Genomic DNA, 21,076 nt, shown 5'->3' with positions numbered 1-21,076 from the left:
TGCTAATGGGGCTAAAATTAATTTTAAGTAAATATTGCTTAAAACTCAACGTCACATTTTCTTAGTCAAGTCAGAAAAACCTTCTGCTTTTTGATGTTTTAGTGCTAAACCACATTAATATCCTTTAAATAAGATAAATGAGGTCTACCTGCACAATATGCTTTCTGTATCTTTTGCTAGTCGGCTAACGTCATGGCTCACCTGAGAACAGCTATTCCTTACTGTCCACAGCATGTTAGGCAGGGTAAACCAATAAAACACCTTTTTAATTATTTACAGGGGGGGGGGGGGGGGGGGCTTTCCTGCTTCCTTTTTCATTTTGTGGCCTGGATCACACTGTGAGTGCTTCTTCGCATTATTTCTATAAGCACTTCATTTTTTACACGACACACTAATGGATTTTTTCCATTGAGTTAAAAGTGGATAGCAGGAAAGATTCATTGGATCATGTAACATGTCTCGGACCTATAAAAAGAGGTGGTAATGAAATCAGATGATTTATCCTTAGAGTCAGCCACAACTCTGTCCTGTTCGTGTGCTAAAAGCTAGTACAGCTTCAAACAAGGTTCAAATCTTTTAACAAATCCGTATGCTAAACCAATTTAGCTGCAATAAATCCCTTCCTTTGCCTGTAAATGTTGCATTTCTTCCACACTTTTTCTTGTGATCCTACATCATCTTCAAGGAAGTAAACAGGTTAGAGATGTACCTGTGAGTGTCAGCCTGTTTGTGTGCATGCTGTCTAGCAGAACACTAAGAGCACCTCACAAGATAGATGAAAAGACCAACTCTCCTTTTATCTTGGCTGTGACATTCTGAGGTGATTGGTCCTTAAGCTCTGCTGATTCGCTGTGTGCCTTTGTTCCGTGCACCTGGTGATGAAATGAACAATGATGGTAAACCTGTCCCTTTGTTTTAGACAGAGCTCAGTGTGTATTGCCAAACGCGTAGTCTGATGTTCTACAGTGAAAAATGTGTCAGTGTGGATTGAGTGAATGCCACAGGCAGTGGATGGTTGGGCTCCCTGAACTGAGCATGAATTATTCCGAGTTAAGATACGGCTTTAGAATCAACTCCACATTCTTCTCTTCATGTCGGCATAATTGGCAGATGTTCATGTTTTGGAGTCCCTGTGTGTGAAAAGGGCATGCATAAAAGATGTGCCTCACAGTGAAAATGCGTAGCTCTCCGACTCCCAGGAACCTTGAGTTCATGTTGGCCGGCGTATTTTGACAATTATACTGAATTATTGAAACATTTCTGTTCTATTGGATCATAAAATCCATCCTTGGTCTATGTATTCACTACAACACTGATATTAATTTATGTATTAAACAGTGCTAGGCTTTTAACAATCAAACAACACCATATTGTTTTATTTCTCACATAAAACTAGGCAGTTTGGAAATCAGAGTGATTTAAAGGTCATGCTTTTAAAATGCAAGGTTTTTGTAACATGTATTGAACATCCTGTACAATACATCTTAAAAACAAATATATTAGGACAGTAAAGGGGACAACTTGGTTGCACAAATGTGCATATTAATCTCATTTCAACATTTAGGCAAACACCAAACATGAGTTATAGTATTCTGAACATACAATAATTGTGGTACAATTTATTTCAGATTATTTCTGATTGAATCCATTCAAAAACTAGAGTTTGAAGAGAGGTTACAAAATATTAAAAGCTTTTCTTTGAACAAAGGTATCAGTCAGGAAAGTTGCCTAAGGTTTTTTTTTTCTTCCAGTTTTGAGCCAAAACATTCAAGTGTCTGAGAACTAAAGATGAAAAGTAATTTTACTTTTCAATATCACAGAGTGTCCAAATGTGTGTACACAGATCAATAATGGAATGACTTCATCTGAAGAATCTTAACCTTTTGTGCTGACCCAGACAGAGTACGAAGCTAAATCTGATGTGAATAGGACCGTGCCCAAGAAATGTTTTCACAATTTCAGAAATTGTTGGAAAATATTGACATCAAAAATGTGGAAGCCAGAGAGATTCCTTTAATAAATACTGATTGCTGAAATTAAATAAAAATGATTCAACGAAGCATTTGTCTTTAAATTCCTCCCCCCCCGCATTCTTATATCACAAAATAAGTTGGAAAAGTGTTTAAAACTCATAGTTTAAAACTCATAGTTTCCATATTATCTAATTTTATTACATCACGAAAATCTAGCATTTTAGCAGAGATGTATAAGGATTTGAAAGCTGCTGTATACGTTTGGACCATTCAGAATGTAAAGTAATAAAAAAAAAGTTTTCCAATATCAGCTCATCTATAGCTGTGTGTTGCATCAAGCTACTTTTAAATGCTGATCACGCCTCATGGAAACACAGCCGCTCAGTAACTGTAGCTTTGGTATAAACTCTCCATGTTGAGATGTATAACGCAAAGCCAAATTAGACCAGTGACTGTGTGACACATCATGGCTCACGCATTCATCTGTAACTAAGCAGATGTGGATGGCACTGAGATATGTACATTTATTTACCTCACCAGCTGGGTGGCCCTAATACGTCTCACATCATAAATCCCTGACACGTAATTTGTCACAGTCTCTCAGGCTGAAACTAGAGAATGCTTCTGTTGCTTGTCAGAAAAAAACAAAAACAAAAGTTCAGCTGTAGTTTGAAAATGTGTCAGTCATTTCTGGGTGTATGTGTGTGTGTGTATGCGTGTGCGTGTGTGTGTGTGCGCCTCTCCATAATTAGCTTCATTCATGAAGTTGCTATAAATAGATCGTCCCATTAATGTGATTTTTAAAATCAAACTCGTGTCCTGCTTGTACATTTAATATTTCAAATTACTCTCAAGTTGAATTAGCTGATAAAAAACAAGGAAGATTCCCCTTCCAAGGGGGAATGCATTTAAAGATTCAGCTTTAAATGGAGAATATAGCTTAATGATGAATTAAGAATATGTTAACTAACCAAAATAACTGCATGGTAAAAACTGTCATATGTTTACCTGGTACATGATGTATTTATGTTTTAAATGGACATCATGTCAGTGCTTTGCAAAAATGTTCCCTTTTCACATATTGTCACATTATAACCAGATATTGTAGAGATTTAATTAAAATTTTCTTTGATGCAAATACAAATTGTTTCATTATTCATATATGGATTAAAATTAAAACTTGGAGCATAGTAGCAACACCTCCTGAATCAATGCTAATAGTTAAAGAACTATTAATAACAATTAAGGTTTCTTGGTGAATGTGTCTACCACCTGTGGACATCCAGAGACTAAATTATTTATTCTTTGTTATTTAAGAAAAATCTCAAGTCTGTGAACAACACTTTTCAAATTGTATCTGGCCCACAAGATAATTTCCTATGTTCACCATTATTACAGTGCTCACCAGTAATGCCACATATGTTTTAATATTAAGTTAAACTGTAAGCTTTATGATGTTTGATGATCATTGCTGTCCTGCTGAAAGGTGAAGCTCCTCCTCAGACCCAAGTCTTTTGTGGCCTCTAACAGCTTCTACCTCTAGCGCTACCCTGTATTTACCTCCATCTATATTTCTATCAAATTTGACCAGCTTTTCTGTCCGTGGTGAAGAAAAGCTTCTCTGCAGCATCATGATACCACCACCATGGTTCACCAGTGGGAATGATGTGCTCAAGATAAACATAGATATAGATATAATAACAGGGGACCTTGTTTCTTTCTTTAAACAATAGCTATCTTCTTGTCAATCTATAAAATTTCAGACTCTCTGGTGTCCTGATAAAACATTTGTCCCACCCTGGCTGTGGATCTCTGCAGCTCCTTCAGAATGATCTCATGCCTCTTGGCTTCTTCTCTGAATAATGTGGATAACCATGTCTTGGGGTTTTTTCAGATGCTTTTATTTTAGGTGATGAATTGAACAGTGCTCTCGGAGATGTTCAAAGTTTGGAATATTGTATAACCTAAGTAACTCTGCTTCAAACCTCTCTACAACATTATTCCTGTTCTGCTTGTTGTGATCCTTGGTCGTCTTGCTGATGCTTATTACTCACTAGCTGGTACCTAAAAACCTCTAAAGACTTCACTGAACACCTGGATTCAAACTGAGATTACATTACAGACAAGTGGACTCTTTGAACATATTAGATGACTTCTGAAGGCACTTGGCTGCACTGGATATTATTTAGGAGTATCAGATTAAAGGGGCCTTAAACCACACTTATTAACAGTATACATCAGTCCATTTAAGCAACATCATTAAATTCTGCTCATAAACTGAAATGGGGTTCAAATCATTTCTGTGCTTTTTTTGTCCACCTCGTCCTTTTGTGTCCCTACCTGTATACTTATACTTGTTATATCCGCACGACTCTCATCCAAATAACCTCTTTGCAATGTTTGACAGAGAATATATGACCAAAGTTAACCAGAGTGGAATAGAAACCCTGACCTCTTGCACATAAACAGTAACAGAGGCTTGACTCAGCGTGTTGTTAGTTTGAATGATATCTCAATTCCCACTCCACCGCCTTGGAAAAAGAAATACTACCACCTCTCCCCCTGTCAACAACAGTAATTGAGGTGTTTGTCGAATTATCACAGTGCCACAAAATTCACGTGTAACAGATCCGGTAGACAGAACAAGATGCTATAAGTTGTACATATCGCTTTAGCTATTCTAATCTTAAATGGCATCTACATAGGTGATGTTTTTTTTTTTTTTTTTTTTTCTCAAATAAGCGTACAGGACTCGGATAACAAGGTCCTTAAAGCTAAAGATGAAGAGACACATGAAAACTGTCTTTGTCTTTCTGAAACAAAGCTTTAAAGTGTGTTGAATGGAAATACAACCACATTAATGCTGGACACATCCATCAGACATATTCTGTTCAAATATGGATGAGTCAATTTCTCCTCGAAGTGAAACTAATTCCAGGAAAGTAATCCGTGGCTCTGTTTTCTATTAATTTATTAGTAGAGGCCATGGCTTTATTTAAGCAGTGTCCCACGGCACATTAGAAATGAAATCAGGAGGCTGGGATGAGGATGTAAAACACATCATGAAAGAATGGAATAAAAATGTGGCTCCGTCTTCAACAGAGATGAAAAGATACTTTAACAAAAAATCACTTGGTTCATAATGGTGATTAGAAATTAGAGAATAAGCTAAATATGATTCAAACACATTTGTGACCCCAAACCATAAAAATGAAAATGTTAAATATAATGACTTAACAAATATATTAATTAAATGTTTGTGTCAGGTTGATCTAATACATGATCATAAAATTAGAACTTACAAAAAGCTAATAAAATATAGTCATTTGATCTCATTTTGATTATTAATACATAATCAAACCAAATCATGACATCAACAGTTTCCTTTGAACTCGAAAAGCTTGCTTTTTAAATTTTTAAGGAGACTGATGCAACTCTGCACAATAGTGCCCCTCGCTAAATTTCTTTGACAGAGAAAAATGTTTTAGCCTTTCAGTTCTCCTCTTAGGTTTATTTAAATGTATTTGTCTTGTTTTATTTTGCTCCTCCTCATTAATGAGGATATTTTACATTGATCCTAATATTGATTAATTTAGTCTTAATATTAACATTCAAATAATAAAAAAGCTTCCTGTAATATATTCATATTTGGTACAATCTGTAAGTACAACTTGAGCTATAACACTGCATATTAAAATGTTTATGCACTAACTTTGACAGTCTAATGGTGATGAGAGACTCATTCTCTATGCAAGTTAACCTGCCAGCAGCAAAGAGCTTTCTGCTAAGATCTGCACATTTTCCCTTTGCACAACGCCTCCAAACCCCCAGCGCACACGTTCACGAGTCTTTCTGTCTTTGTGAAGATCCTCATTGACATAATGCATCCTCTAGCTGCAGACCCCTTGTGTAAAATACGTTGCAGTCTTTCTCTGAATTCGGTTGCTGCCGGTTGCAGTTTTGGTCAGGGCTACTGTTGAAGATCTGCAAGGTCATAGACAGACAGACAGACAGACAGACAGAGAGCCAAGCGTTACACAAACAATTTCAGAAGAATCTGAAATTAGAACCTGCTCATTTCAGATCACTGAAAGTAGAACGCATGTTGGAGCATGTTTGAAGATTACTGCCCAAACATTTGGACAAGCTAATGAAATGTTGGGAGAATATAATATTATCAGACCAAGCTGAGGTTTAACTCTCTGGATATTGCTGCATGCACCATGTTTAGAAGAATAATGCATTGCACATCAAACAAGCAGTGCAGTTTGGAGATGGGAACATCATGGTGTGGCCTGTCAGTCAGCTCATGGCTCCGGCGATCTTCATATGATTGATGGAAGGATGACTGAGATATGTACAAGAAGGGTATTTTAAGATAGACAGTGATCCCAAATGCAAATAACCAAAATCACTTCAATTCCATTGAAATCTAAGAAAAGGAAGACAGGAGGACCCCAGAGCCTTCCAGGTTTGAAGACATTTTTTGTGGAAGATTTGTTCAAAATCACACCTGAGCAGTGCAAGTTACTAGTTTCTTCTTACAGGACATGTCTTGAGGATTGTATTACCAAAACAAAATTTTATGCTAAGTACTTATTCCCTGTGCCAAACTACGTAATTATCCATAACTTTATTGCTAGGATGTTTTATTTTGGGCACTGATCGACTTCTGGTGTAACTTTCAAGTTAATTAGTTAATTAGAAATATATTTACTGAGAAAAATGTTGATGTCTTTTGGCGTATATAAGGATATACAGAGAGAACATTTTAAACATCATGAGCATTCATCTGATCTACTCCCCAGATCCAGCTGCTGTAGTCAGTGAGTTCGTCTCTCAACACAAAGCCCAATGGCAGAAGAATGATTGTCAAAGTACAGAGGCTGAAAGATTTCATGAAAGACGCAGATTTGGCGCATGATGCAAGAAGTTCTTTAGGAATATTTGGATTCTAAACCCAGCTGAAGCTGCTTAGTGGGCTTCAGGGAAAAATGACTGCTATAATCCATTTTGAAAGATACACTTCCCATTTGGGCCCGCCAGGCAAGACGTTCCCTCTTGTAGAAAGATGGAACTGATGCTGCTTGGAAAAAGACTGAGATTTTCAGCAACAGCAATCTGCTACTGCAATCTTGGCAATGCAAATGGACATATTATGTCCTTAAAGATATAAAATATTAATGCACCAATGTGTTATTATTCCTGAACCTTGGATTTGTTTGAATCTTGTGGTAGAATTAGCACATGGTGATTTTGTAAAACAGACTTGAAAGAGGTTTCTCACCTTGAAAAAGTGTAAAATACCACAAATTATCATCCTCACTTGCACAGCCTGAGATAAGCAGTGTCATTTGAACATCTCTGCTGCAGTGACTAACATTATGGTGAGAAACCTCTAAAAGGTGTGAAGACCAAATGGCAGGTTTTCAGGTGACATATGCTGTTTGGCATAAAATCTGCTCAGAGATAATGTGCAATAGTAAAAAAAAAAAAAAAAATCTAAGTCTTCTATTTTGGCTTAGTTTTTTTTAGACCAATTTATTTATTCTTTTGTGCTTATACATAGCCAGTTAACTTTCTTATGGGCTCTCACATTTTTGGGGAATTGCTGAGTAATATGGTCATGTGCTTGAGCCGCACTGTCCCAAAAGCAGTTACTTTACTGCGAGGTGTTTTGGAGTTTTAGTGCCTTAATAAAATTGGGCTATACCTCTGATGAGCAGCCCACTACTAGGAGCACAATATACACCTCGGCGCAAATTTATGGCTCCCCTGAACGTGGTACCAAAGCAATTAGTGTCGGAGAGATTGGTAGGCATGAAAAAGCCCTACAGCATGCCTCGGAGCCAATAGAAAAGCAATGGATCTGTTTTATGGCCCAATTGCTTATTCAGTCTTGTTTGGTGTTCCTTTGCAAGACTCTAGAGTCAGTGGGGAATACACAGACAGGGCAATAAATTACTTTTGGATTTAGCATAAAGTCACCCAATAAAGATTAGACTATAGGATACTGCAATGACTGCAGAACAACATTAACCATTCCCAGAGGAACCATATCAATGCTTTTGGTAAACAAAGACAAAAAAAAAAAAAAAAAAAAAAAAGTTAAATGTTTGGAGCCAAACTTTAAGACAGCGTGTTAAACGGGACATCAATAGGAGCCCTAACCCACTCCATCTTTACTGCGGTATAAATCTCTATGTGTGCCAATACATTATGCTGCCACGCATTACAGTTTGGATTTGCAGTTTGCTTCTATTGACAAATCTGTAATTTAACCAGTTAAAGCAGCTTTCATATCAGTGCATGAGAGGCGATAAATATGGGCACAAAGTGTTGCTTCAACCAGCAAAAATGTACTATTTTCTTTTGCACTATCAGTCTTCGCACAGCAAAAAGTCCATGAGATGATGGGAATTTCTTCTGGAGAGACAGCTCGGTTGTTAATGTATCCTAGCAAACAACCTGAAATGTCAATGAACAGACTTTCTCTGTGAAGGACACCAGAGTGACGGGGTTGCATTATTTTCCACGAGTGTGAGGGATTACTTGGATGCCTGTAAAACAGCGTGTAATCTAGCAGCCTGTTGGGACCAGGGCACTCAGCCTCGCCACAATGTTGCAAGAGACAGACTGGTTTGCTTGTTAAGTCCCTGTTTTCTATGGAAGACACACACTCACACAAACATGCTGCAGATACACACGGGAGCAGCAAATAGGAGTTTACATTCTGTCTGGATCCTGGTGCAAAGATAGGGGAGCTTTCTTGTCTCATTGGACGACGCACTTAGCTATCTCCTCATGTACAGAGTTTATACATAAGAGTTTTAGTTTCAGCTTAGCGCAGCACGGAAGATAGATTTGTCCTGCAGGGAAAAGGATTCAGGGGTGTCGTGTGCCAAACTAAGCTTCTCTTTTTGCTTATCTTTATGTGTACAGCCACTGGCTTCTTGTTTATTCTCAGACGGGATAAATAATTCATCTAATTAATTGCTCTGAATTAAAATTTCCAAACTGTTTTGTCTTTATTCTCACATGCCTCTCAAGACTGATCATAAGAGTTTGCTATTATATTTTATTTCATTCACGTAGTGCTTTTAAATTCAGCAGACGTAATGTCATCTTTTTAGTTTCTCACTACATGTGATGTCAGATCATAATCCGGAAGTCCGGGGTAATGAATCTCTTGTATCTTGTTTTCCACAGGTTGGTTCTGAGCAATTTGTCCAGAATGAACACCAACTCCTCTGATGAATTTTTCCAGGCCACAAATCATGCAGAGCAGACGTTCCGTAAAATGGAGACCTACCTCCAGCACAAGCAGCTGTGTGACGTGCTGCTGATAGCAGGGGATCACAAGATACCGGCTCATAGGTTGGTGCTTGTGCTTCTGCCTGCTTTCATTTCATTAATTAGTCCTGCATCTGCTGTAGATTAGAGGTGAAGCTGCCACTCTCTGTGAGGTTCATTAAACTAGTGAGGGATGTGTTAAAGCTTTGGCCTGGGTCTTAGTTTGCAACACACTTGGATAATTCCAAAGAGTAATTGGATGATGTTTGAAATGCAATGCATGCATAACTGTACAACTGTACTGATCAAAGATTTGGCCTATTTCTGATTTACTGCTCTCACCAATACCAATTTTTTCCAATTCCAATTTCTCTTAAGAAGCAAAATCCTGCTAAAAACTATTATGTAACCTTGTTTTGTACCAAAGCTTTTTCTTTTTTTGAAAGTGACCAACACTGAAAAAAAAAATGAAATGGTGATGGTGTGAAATAACAAGCACCCATAAAGGTCTTTCTCTTTGATGGAGTCGCCTAAATGAACAGCCAAACAGCATTTGTGCTTCCTCTGACTTTATTTTAAACCACTGACAGACAATAAAAATAGGATCTTCCCTCAGTAACAACGGGCATACTGACAAGTGTTGATTAGTACAACTTAGAATGTTACTTTAAGGAAAGGAAAAATATCAGAAATTTGGGTAAGTGGTCAAGCTCACGATTAATCAATTCCTGTCAGCAGCCTTTGTCTTCTCGGTGCATCCTTGAATAACCAACATGAAAACTTCTTGCTTACTGGCTTGTTTCTACATTTATGCTGCTGTGATCTAAGTACACCCTCTGCCAATTCTTATTACGGCTGATGCAAAGAAAAGTTGCGCTCCACTGCACAGAGGTGCCAATATTTGTCCACTGGATCCTAATAGCCTGGTAGTCGTAGTAACTGAAGTGAACAGATCACATGATGTACTCTGAATAACAACAGGCTCTTTCTGATCAGATTAGTCTATATGCCAATTAGTATTTTGTTTCCTCACCCAAACTGAAAAAAAGATTTTCTTGTATGCTAACTGTTTTCAGCACCTGCCCATCTTTATTTGTGTTTAATGTGAAGCTACAATTTAGGAATCAAAACATTGTTGCCAGAGGTTATAGTTTTATTAATATGCCATCTGATCTTTCCGACTATTGAAATGAGGACAGTACTTCACACAAGTGCTTTTTCACATTTTGTCACCTTAGAACCACAAACTAATGTTATTAATGTTAAATAGTGCATAATTTTCTAATTGAATTAAAGGGTTACATGTTGTTCAATATTGTAAAATGTGTGCCACTGATTTGCACAGAGCACCCATAAGTCAATCATTTGTACAACCACATTCACTACAATTATGTCTGCAAGTCGTTTTGGGGTATGTGGCAGTAAAAAAACCTCACATCCAGCGATGAAGAGAATCTGTGAAAAGTGTTTTTCAAGGTTTTACCTCAGATTCTTGATTTAGGTCTGAACTTTGGCTTTCTTTCTTTCTTCCTTTCTTTCTTTCTTTCTTTCTTTCTTTCTTTCTTTCTTTCTTTCTTTCTTTCTTTCTTTCTTTCTTTCTTTCTTTCTTTCTTTTTGTCTATTCTAACATTTTTATATATTTATAATCATTTTACATATATAATTAATTTTATATATTTATCATGAAATGAATGATGCTGCAGCCTTATGTGCTACCTTTGGTCTCACCTGACCAGAGCACACATGTTTGCTGTGTCCCTTTCACAGGCAACTACAAACACCTTTTTCTCAATAATAGCTGCCAATCCTGTCAGGAGGAGCAGGTATATAATACGGATGATGGATCATTTTTCTTACACTTCACAATTATGTTCTTTTTTATATTCATACTTTGCATAAAATTCAGTAGATTGAAGTTTAGGGTGTAAGGTGAAAAATACTATTGTGAGGCACTATATCTGCCTGCAGAAATAAGGATTGCTGTTGGGATTGTGTGATGTAATCATTCACCGACTAAGTAGACTTATATAGTAGAAGGGAATTTCTTAGTGACCTTGAAAGGCATAAAACCACTCAAGCAGCATCAGCACAGCGGGAAACATCGGACAGTAGCTACATGATATACGGTAATTACTTTAACAGAACATGATCAGATAAACTCTAAAGATTTGCTTTTATATAAAGTGCAGAGCTACACTTAAAGAAACACACTCTTTACATTTTACCCCGTCCACATTTCCCAGCAGACACGCAAACCTATGAAGAAAACCCAGCTAAATGCATTTTCTCCCCCCTCATGGCAGGCTCGTCTTAAGTGCAGTTTCGGACTACTTTGCTGCTATGTTTACCAGCGATGTGAGAGAGGCAAAGCAAGAGGAGATAAAGATGGAGGGAGTGGATCCTGAGGCCCTCAGATCACTGGTACATTTTGCCTACACTGGTGAGTGCCTATAAAGAAATTCACTGACTTTTATATGATTTTATGAGCCCTCTGTAATCCTGCATGATTAAAATGGATCAATAAGGTAATTCAACAATTGGCTTGCAGAGTGAGAATAACTTCAAGATAAGATCTTTTTTTATTTTATTTTGACAGACAAATGGGCTCTAATAAATCTTCTGCAATGTGCAGGAAATACATTTTCTTAACATCACTTTGCTAAGAAATAACTTGACAAACAATGTCTAGACAACCTGAAGTGGGTGTGTTTTGCTTCTAAGCATTCTTTCACATAAACATTTATAATCCTATAGATTTTTCTATGACTCCACAAATGAAGCAGCATATTTAAAGTGTTGCCTTTAAATACACAGATGTGCCTCCATTGAGTGTGGATGAAAACTTAGAAAGGCATGGCATCATTCATTGTCTAAATTGTTTTAGACTGAATTTATGCAAACTCTTTAACTAAAATAGTAATAATAATTTAATTCCTTCTCTTAATTATGGCCTTCAGGCAACTATAAATGATTTTGGTAATCTGAATTTGTCTTAGAAAATATTGTATCTTTTTCATTTATTGTGTCCAAATATCTGTTTCAACTGTACATTCACTGTGGCAAGGTAGCGTACCCATTCCTTTAGCACAAACTGCTTTCACCAGTATTCTTATTCATCATGGAAATATTCTGCCACGAAATATGATGTTGATGTCTATGCCATGACATTACAGGCGTCCTTGAGCTGAAAGAGGAGACCATTGAAAGCTTACTGGCGGCAGCATGCCTCCTCCAGCTTTCACAAGTCATCCAGGTCTGCTGCAGCTTCCTCATGAAGCAGCTTCATCCGTCCAACTGCCTTGGGATACGATCCTTTGCAGACGCCCAAGGCTGTGTCGACCTGCTGAACGTGGCTCACAACTACACCATGGTAGGATGGTAAACAGAGCTACATCGCAATTACGTGGTGAACTGAATTATTCATTTTGCAGTAAGGGTCTTTACTGCAGGGATGCACATGGTCAGATAAAGCAATAAAAACTATAAACCGGTGTTTAATGTGGTAAATAAACCAAACCAAGACGGGTTTCTTTTTCTAACATTAACTCTGAAGACTACCACTGCAATTAAATTTCCTTTTTTATGTATTCAAAATATACTCTAAGTGATTTTTCAATGCATTTCTGAATTTTGTTGTCCTTATTTATTTTTTTTTCACATAAAAATCCATTCTGTGTACAAAGTTTATGATGCAAATGGATTTGTTTATAGATGAGCTAATTTAAATATTTTCTATAACAGAATCAAGCACTGGTACCTTGGTTATTTACATCTCATAATTTAAGCGGCTGGTATTTGAACGAGGGAATATAATAGAAACGGAATAATTTCACGCTTTAACTTTATGTAATTGAGTTGTATGCTGTCAGAGCTGCACCGCCATGTGAGCCATTTCCATCTACTTCTGCAAAGAATATTTGCACTGGATTAAGATTCAGCCACATATCCGTATTTTTTTTTTTCCAGCCATGCAGAAATGACAGAATGATGCAGGCGTTATCTCCTAAAGGACATCTGCTCGCTCGGTTTACATAGCCTCCGTCTGAGTCCAGGAGGTTAATCTAATCATCAAACTGCACAAGAGGTCCAGCTTCCTGTTCAATGACTTCAGTAATGAGACGGGAGAGCTGTGGACTTCCTGGTTACACCATCCGCTGCATTCGGAGTGGACTGAGTTGTGTTTGATAAGTTCAGTTTCCCTGTTTGAGCAAAAACAGCCAAGCCTCTAACATCCTTCCTTTTTGAAACTCTTTTATATTTTATGGTAGAAAACATGTAGATATATAGATACATTTGTAATCATTAGTCAGTTTTTTAGAACTTAACACTTGTCACTTTTGCTTATCACTTCAGATTGAAATCATATTTTTAAGGCCTTGCAAAAGTACTAATATCACATTCTGTCATGTTCAAACCCCAAACTTCAGTTTTCTTTAATTGAAAGTTTGTAACAGACCAACAGAAAGTATAGATCTGACGTGAGAGAAAGCTCAACACGGTTTTTTTTGGTATGTAACATGAATATTCAATCCCCTAATGCCTTTTAATAAAATGCAATCAATTAACTTTAAAAGTAACCTAAGCAGATCACATTTGTTTGTGTTTTATTGTCACTATATATACATCTGATCTATAGGACTCAGATGTTTTTTTTTTTCCAAGAACATTGATGAACAAAAGCATAATGAGGACCAAAGAACACAGCAAACAGGTCTGGTGAAACACTGATGAGAGGTTTATTCCAGGGTTATGTTATAAAACAGTATCCCAGACAGAAAGTGCAATGCAAAGACATGCTTTCCCACCTGAACTGAAAGGCCAAGCAACAAGAGTCTTAAAGCGTGTTTCCACTAAGGAAACCTTTTCCAGGAAACATGGCTTTCTGGAGCTATTATTACACCGTTGCATTTTAACTGCAGTTGCCAGTGTTAAAATTAATGACCAAGTTAGAGATTTTTTTCTAAAAAATTCCCTGGTAGGGTTAGTATTTTTCCACAAAATTGCTAAGACTTTCAAAATGGTACTTTTTCATATCTGTTTAAAATAGTCTGAAGCTCATACTTCACTTATGCTCTCTTAACTTTAACTTTAGAAACATCTGTTAACAGCTGTCTATGCCAACAAGAAGGAATACATTCTATTTTCAGAGTAACATTTTGGTACTTAAGACCATTTAGTAACAAAGGCATACATAAAAACAACTACACCCCTGTGGATCATTTACAGATTTTTAAGAAACCACATGTTGTTGTTGTTGCTACAACTCAGAGTGTGTGGTTAATGTTCCTTTGGAAGCACACCCAACCTCTATTTATTAAATACTTCTATAAATATGTTTAACATTTACCCTTTAAATCACTGCTTTCATTTGCTCTATAACAAAAACACCTTCATAGAACATATTGATTTCTGTAGTTTTAATAAAACAAAATGTAAAAAAAAAAAAAAAAAAAATCAAGATCCTATTACTTTTACAAGGTTCTGTAGTCTGAATGTTCTCCCTAAATAATTAAAGGAACTCCTTCCTCCCATTACACTATTACTGTTTAGTCGTACGAGAGGCATAAACTCTTTCTCCCTGCTGATCTTGTTTCCCAGGAAGATAACAAGAGGAGCAATTAAGGACACAGCATCTTAAATCACCTAACAGCAAACTTGATTTAGCTTCCAGTTTTATATTCACCTGTGTTGAACACGCAAGCAGGAATAACCGATCTAAAGCGGCATCAAAGGCTTGGCTGAACTTTCTTCCTCGGCTTTACCACCACAGATCAATACATGCTCCTCATTTCATTAAGCCTCTCTGTGCAAAGCCTCTAAAACCTGCTCTCATAATGATTGGATCAAGTAACTGTAATTTGTTGCAAGTTGATGATCAATAGCTTGGTTGTTCTTTTTAATTTACGGGCATTCACTCTAAAGTGAGCACGAAGTGGCTGCAGCAACTTGGTAATTAATGTTCAGCTGGTTTGTTTGAAGAATAAACAAGGCATGCTTGCAGCCAAACACTGTTCAGCATGTCTTTCAAGTGCTTGAATCTTGGATGTGGGTATGGATCCACAGAGACAAGAAAGCCTTTTCCACAGTATATCGTCTCTAATGGAAATGCCCACAGACAAAGACCTTGAAGACGTAGCCATGCAGTGCTGTCATATTGGCTGGGCCTCTGGCCAAGAGATGGAAAATTAATCTCAAGAAAGGAAAATAGAAGACAAATCCTGGAATGCTTGGAACTCGATACGGGGAACGGCAGTCATTTGTATGTTTCTCATAAAAGGCTTTTAGAGGCTTTTAGCTATTATTTGTAACTTGTTATTTAAATAAAAAAAAAATATAAAATTACATTCAGTAAAAGTATGATTATAGTTTCAGTTATACCACACAGAAACTAGAGTAGAAATATCACTATCTACCTTTGTTCATTTGTCTTCACCTCTCTGTCCTTGTCATACTTGATCGCCATAGCCGGTAAAATGCCACTCTGACACACACTCGCACAGGCACACACTCTCTGCAGCGAGCGTACTCTCCTCCTAATAACTGATGATTATCTGTCTCCTCTGTGTCTCCTCTCTGTTCCAGGAGCACTTCCTGGAGGTCATTCAGAACCAGGAGTTCCTGCTGCTTCCCACGGCCGAGATTGTTAAACTGCTCTCCAGCGATGACATCAACGTTCCAGATGAAGAAACAATTTTTCAGGCTTTGATGATGTGGGTGAGATTTGATGTCCAGCATCGACAGCAGGACCTCGGGGTGCTGCTCGCTTACATCCGCCTTCCTCTTCTTCCTCCACAGGTGAGAGAACTGAGAAAGCCCATTATTAGGGGACAGTAAGTTTTTATGTTCCACCAGTTGACTTTGAAAGTTAGGACTGAAAGTGTGTTTTTTCATGTAGCCCAGTGCATTTAGCTCTTCATAGAATATTGATTTGGATTACAATTTTGATGTAATGTTATTTATTAATTTTGTTGTCTAAAGTGCTTATTTTGCAGAATTTTTCTTCTTTTCTGTTGTTTTGTTCTTCATAGAGCATATTGCATAATGAGACAATTGGTTACTTTGTTTCTCGTGTCGCCTTTGATGTATTTAATCCACTGCAAGATGAACTTTTTTTTTTTGTTTTTTTTTTTCCAATTTCATCTTTATGCCTATAACTGGCCTCTGCCTATACTTACATTTTTAATTCCTTGTGTGTCTACATACACACAATACAATTGTAATAAAAATATGATACATTTTTTATTACAATTACAAAATTGTTATTTTGTTAGAGATGTAGTCATTTTAATTTAATTTCAAACATGTTACATATTTTCTTATTAACCACCTAAAAAAACCATGCAAGACGATTTCCATGGTTTGCCAATAATATCTACATGTAAAGTGTGTCATTGTTTAAATATTTCTACTCCATCTTAAGCTAATAATTTTCGAGCTATATGTCTTTCACTATACAATATCTGATGTGTAGCTATGTATTTTTACAAAAAGATAATTTGCCAATGTCTCATTTCTGCTGAGCGGTAAGACACAGGTCGGTGAGATTTGGTACTCTGCTCTGTTTCTACTGTAAAAGTGGCTCGTGTAATCGACCCCGACTGCACCAGTCCTGGGCCCAAGTCAGTTGTAGGTCTATGGGACAATAGTATTTTACTATGAGGATGAAGATATCGAAATCACCCAACATAGTCCATTAACTGGTGAACAGAAAACATCACTGCTTTAGACAAGCGTGAGACATACTAACTAGAGCGTTAGGTGTTTGGGTTTAATCCCGGTTGGCCAGTGAGAGTCCAACTGGCAGTAGAAACACTGTCCTGAATAAACCAAACCACGAAACAGTGTACCCATCCATGCCATGCCACTCTGTGAAAACGAGGCATAAATCTGTTTTCAAAAAGTGTTTTAATACACGTAGCTTCAAACGTATTCCCTCTTTTGTCCTTATTGGCAAGAAGTGTAAAACTATCCCTCCCCTTCATTAATTTATAGCTTTCTACAACCTATCATGCACATAATTTTCACTATTTTATTAAGGAAAAATGGAGAGAGGTGGAAAAAAAAAAAAAACAAACAAAAAAAAAACACCCACAGCACTAGTGCTTGCAAACGCCCCCACCCCAAAAAACACTGCAGCAGATGGTTTAATAAATAAAACAAAATGCTGAAAATATGATCTAATACACCAGATATTTCATCCACTTCTTTAGGAGAGGTTGTTTTCCGTGAGGCAAGTAAACAGAAAATAAATAACTGTTATTGTCAGAGCTGGAAGTGTTGCTTTGAATGAATAATGGAGGGTTTTTAAAAGTACTTGTGGGCATGGGAACATGTCAGTATAAGAACTTCTTAGTATACGATTTACCGTTTTTCATCTAGTAGTTTCTGGGTTAAATGGATTTGTGTGAGTGAGAATTTTCTAAATAGTTCAAAAAATAATATATAGTGCAAGAGAGTCCTCCTAAAGTAGCTTGATAAATGTCTTGGTTATCTCATATAAATCAGATATTATGCCACTTTATTATATGACAGTGATCAGATAGCTCCATTGCTCCGAGCACAAAAGAATAAAATCTTTATATTTCATCTGACAGACAGGGCCCTTCTCTAACATCTACTACATGAAAATAAATTCAAACTCTTTCTTAACAAGATAAATTAGACTCAGCTAGTCACAGATTAAAATTCATTATTCCATCCAATTGAGATTAAATTCAAATTGAATTTGAAATTATAAGGTGTTAATGTTTACTTAAAAATATAGAATAAAACTGTACAATTCAACACAGTCAGACAGGAGACAAAAAAAAAACTGAGCAGCTAATGTCCACGTTGAAAGTAAACAGAAATAAAAAATGTGCATGATGGGCACAATAACGCTGGAAATAGAACAAAAACTGTCAGTGTTATGACAGTCACTGCAGGTGGCTCTTTGACTATTATTTTATCATTTTTGGCATGTTCTGCCCAACAGAACAGGGATAAAATATAATGAGACATTCCCCAGATTTCTAAGACTATACAAACATAAGAGACAGAGTATGACAAGGTTACCTCAAGTAGTCTGAACTAAAAGTATTTTAGAAAAGGAAAGTTTAACCTTAGTGTAGAAAGAAGACATGCTGGCTATATCCTAAACCCAGAACTAAAAGAGAAAAATCTACAAGAGATCAACAACAAAATCAAAACATCTGCCTGCCTTTTTATTAAAACACTTTTATGAAGTGTGTAAATTTCAACAATAAAAAAAGAAAAAATATTCATGAATTAATTTCTAAATTAATTTTACTTTGATAAAATGGGATAATTATTATCCATAGAGTTCCTCATAAAATTCTGACATTTTGAATGTTGTCCATGCAATCCAGCTCCTTGCAGATCTGGAAAACAACAAGATGTTCTCTGATGATCTGGAATGTCAAAAGCTTCTGATGGAGGCCATGAAATACCACCTGCTGCCCGAACGACGGCCCATGTTTCAGAGCCCAAGAACAAAACCTAGAAAGTCCACAGTGGGTGCACTTTATGCTGTGGGAGGAATGGACGCTACGAAAGGTTTATAGCAGCTCACACACACTGTTTGCCAGTACAGACTGACTGATCAATTACTAAAACTGTATTTGGTGCTTTTCTAGGCTCCACCACCATCGAGAAGTACGACTTGCGAACAAATACTTGGGTCCAGGTTGGAGTCATGAACGGACGGCGGCTGCAGTTTGGTGTGGCGGTGATTGACAACAAGCTCTACGTAGTCGGAGGGAGAGATGGGCTGAAGACGTCCAACATGGTGGAATGCTATAATCCTGTCAGCAAAGTTTGGTCAACTATGCCTCCAATGTCCACCCACCGTCATGGGCTTGGTAAGTGTTGGCAGTGGAAAGGAAACAGTATAGACGAGTCTCGATAAAATATCTTATATAGGACCATACAGTCATTTACTATAGGAAATTGCATGTGGAAAAGTTGTTATTTTTGGCAGGTTTATCACTGTGAGTCATCTAATTACATATACCAGCTTATCTAAGACTCTGTTTATGGTTTTAGCATCTCAGTTGAAGTTTTGCATCATTAATAACTGCTGGATGAAGTTCAGAAGGGTCAAAAATAGCATCCTGTAAAAAAAGAAAAAAAAAAAAAAAATCTCACTATTCCCCCTGGACATTTGATATTTTCCCGTACCCCTATCAAAGCTTAGCGAGCTGTACTGACCCTGCTCTGCCTTATCATTCCCTGCCCAACACATCTCATATCAGAAGGGTTTTGATTTGCAGTTGAAACAGGTCCTGCTCACAGAACAGGGAGATCTTGTCAAAGCATTCAGCTCACTCGCCCAGTGTGGTAGGAGGTATCAGCGAGCCCAGGAGAGCACACTGTACAGATTACCAGCGCTGTCTTTGATTTTTCCTGAAGCAAAATGTTTCTCACAGCTTTTGCTTATTTTTGCGCATATTTTCAGCTTGAATATATTTAAAGTTGGTGGCTGCGAGCACTACTGCACGCCCGCTCCACACTGCACCCGTTGTGGGGGGGAGACAAGAAAGACTTGGTGTTTGTTTTTTTTTGTTTTTTTCCATTAGAAAGCTACCAGTTGTTAAGAAAAAATACCTTTATTAAAAGCCACAGAGTCGCTCTGAATGAGTCTGGAGCCTAATGTCCCCTGGAAATAAAAAAAAACTCTCACCAAAGGAAATAAGGGTTAAACAATAAAAAAGTCTATTGTGTTCAAAAATCCCCCACATTGTTGCTGCTGGAAACCACTTTCCTCTTAGACTGGAATGAGAAATAACAATGCTGTTTTATAGTCTTTCCTGTTTTTAAGAAATTTGATCTGCTAAATGTCTCAACTTGCTTCAGCATGAGAACTATATCTCTGTGGAGTTCTAGTCAGTAACTCTTGGAAACTTATTTGCTTATGCATGCTTTATTATAGGAATGTTTGTTGACTTTTGAACCAAAGACGAATGGTTGATTATATGTTTGAGTAGAAACATTTTGTGTTATATCGCAAGCAGCATAAAATCACAAAAAGTCAAATAAATTAACCTAATGCTGCTTCTTTGTATTTGCAGGATTGGGGAAGGTACATTAAACTATATTAAAGTACATACATAAATTACGTCATAATCTACCAAAAACCCACACAAGGATAAATTCTTCACCTCTCTATTAAAAGAGGATTAGATTTCTATATTTTCTCAGGGTTAATCGTTATTCAATTAAAAGAAGCAAAACAAAACAAACAAAAAAAAAAAAGGAAAAAAGAAGATTAACACCTTAACTGAAGGCTATTTTGGTAAAAATTTAACAAGGTCCAGTATTATAGAAATTAGGACTGATATAGAGCAATTAATTTCTAATAGGCTCTTTATTCAAAACAGACTTTCCATTTCCTGAGGGCATCAGCTTCATTCATACAAGGTGGGAAAAACCTTCCCAGCAAAACAGAAGGAGATGTTGGTGAAACTACATCAGTAAGTTGATAGGGAAAAAAAAAATATTACAATTTGAAAGGTCAGGACAGCATCATTAGTAAAAATAAAATCAGCTTGTTATAGTTAAACCCAAAATTAAACCTGTGGCACATTTAGATTTAAAATAATTTTCATTCAACCTACTTTATTTCTAAAAGGAAATCAGACAGGTAGCTTTCTATTGATAAAACTTTATTTTAGATTAAGTAAAAAACTGAAAAATTTTTTTTTTTTAAATTCCCCTGCACTTATTTATACGTTAATCTTTTTTTTTTTTTTTTTTTTTTTTTTTTCCTTTTTTTAAAGGAAAATTTTTTTTTCTACCTTTTCTCTTAACCC

The 21,076-nt window shown here is 36.8% G+C and overlaps 1 protein-coding gene across 2 annotated transcripts in view; it reads left to right on the top strand.

The window, feature by feature from the left end:
• Positions 1-21,076, top strand: part of klhl4 (kelch-like family member 4) — a 38,430-nt gene that overhangs the window by 5,874 nt on the left and 11,480 nt on the right. For both annotated transcript variants that reach the window (XM_015030531.1, XM_015030453.1), the window contains exons 2-7: positions 9,183-9,350; positions 11,570-11,706; positions 12,440-12,636; positions 15,849-16,061; positions 18,635-18,821; positions 18,902-19,126. In XM_015030531.1, the coding sequence (XP_014886017.1) occupies positions 9,208-9,350; positions 11,570-11,706; positions 12,440-12,636; positions 15,849-16,061; positions 18,635-18,821; positions 18,902-19,126 (1,102 nt within the window). In that variant the 5' untranslated portion in view covers positions 9,183-9,207. The remainder of the gene's footprint in view (positions 1-9,182; positions 9,351-11,569; positions 11,707-12,439; positions 12,637-15,848; positions 16,062-18,634; positions 18,822-18,901; positions 19,127-21,076) is intronic.

Source organism: Poecilia latipinna, unplaced genomic scaffold, assembly GCF_001443285.1.
Source record: "Poecilia latipinna isolate Pla-1442-1.1 unplaced genomic scaffold, P_latipinna-1.0 Scaffold0, whole genome shotgun sequence".
In the NCBI taxonomy this organism is placed as follows: Eukaryota; Metazoa; Chordata; class Actinopteri; order Cyprinodontiformes; family Poeciliidae; genus Poecilia; species Poecilia latipinna.
The sequence above is the reverse complement of the archived record's forward strand: the minus strand, read 5'-3'. Positions and strand labels throughout refer to the sequence as shown.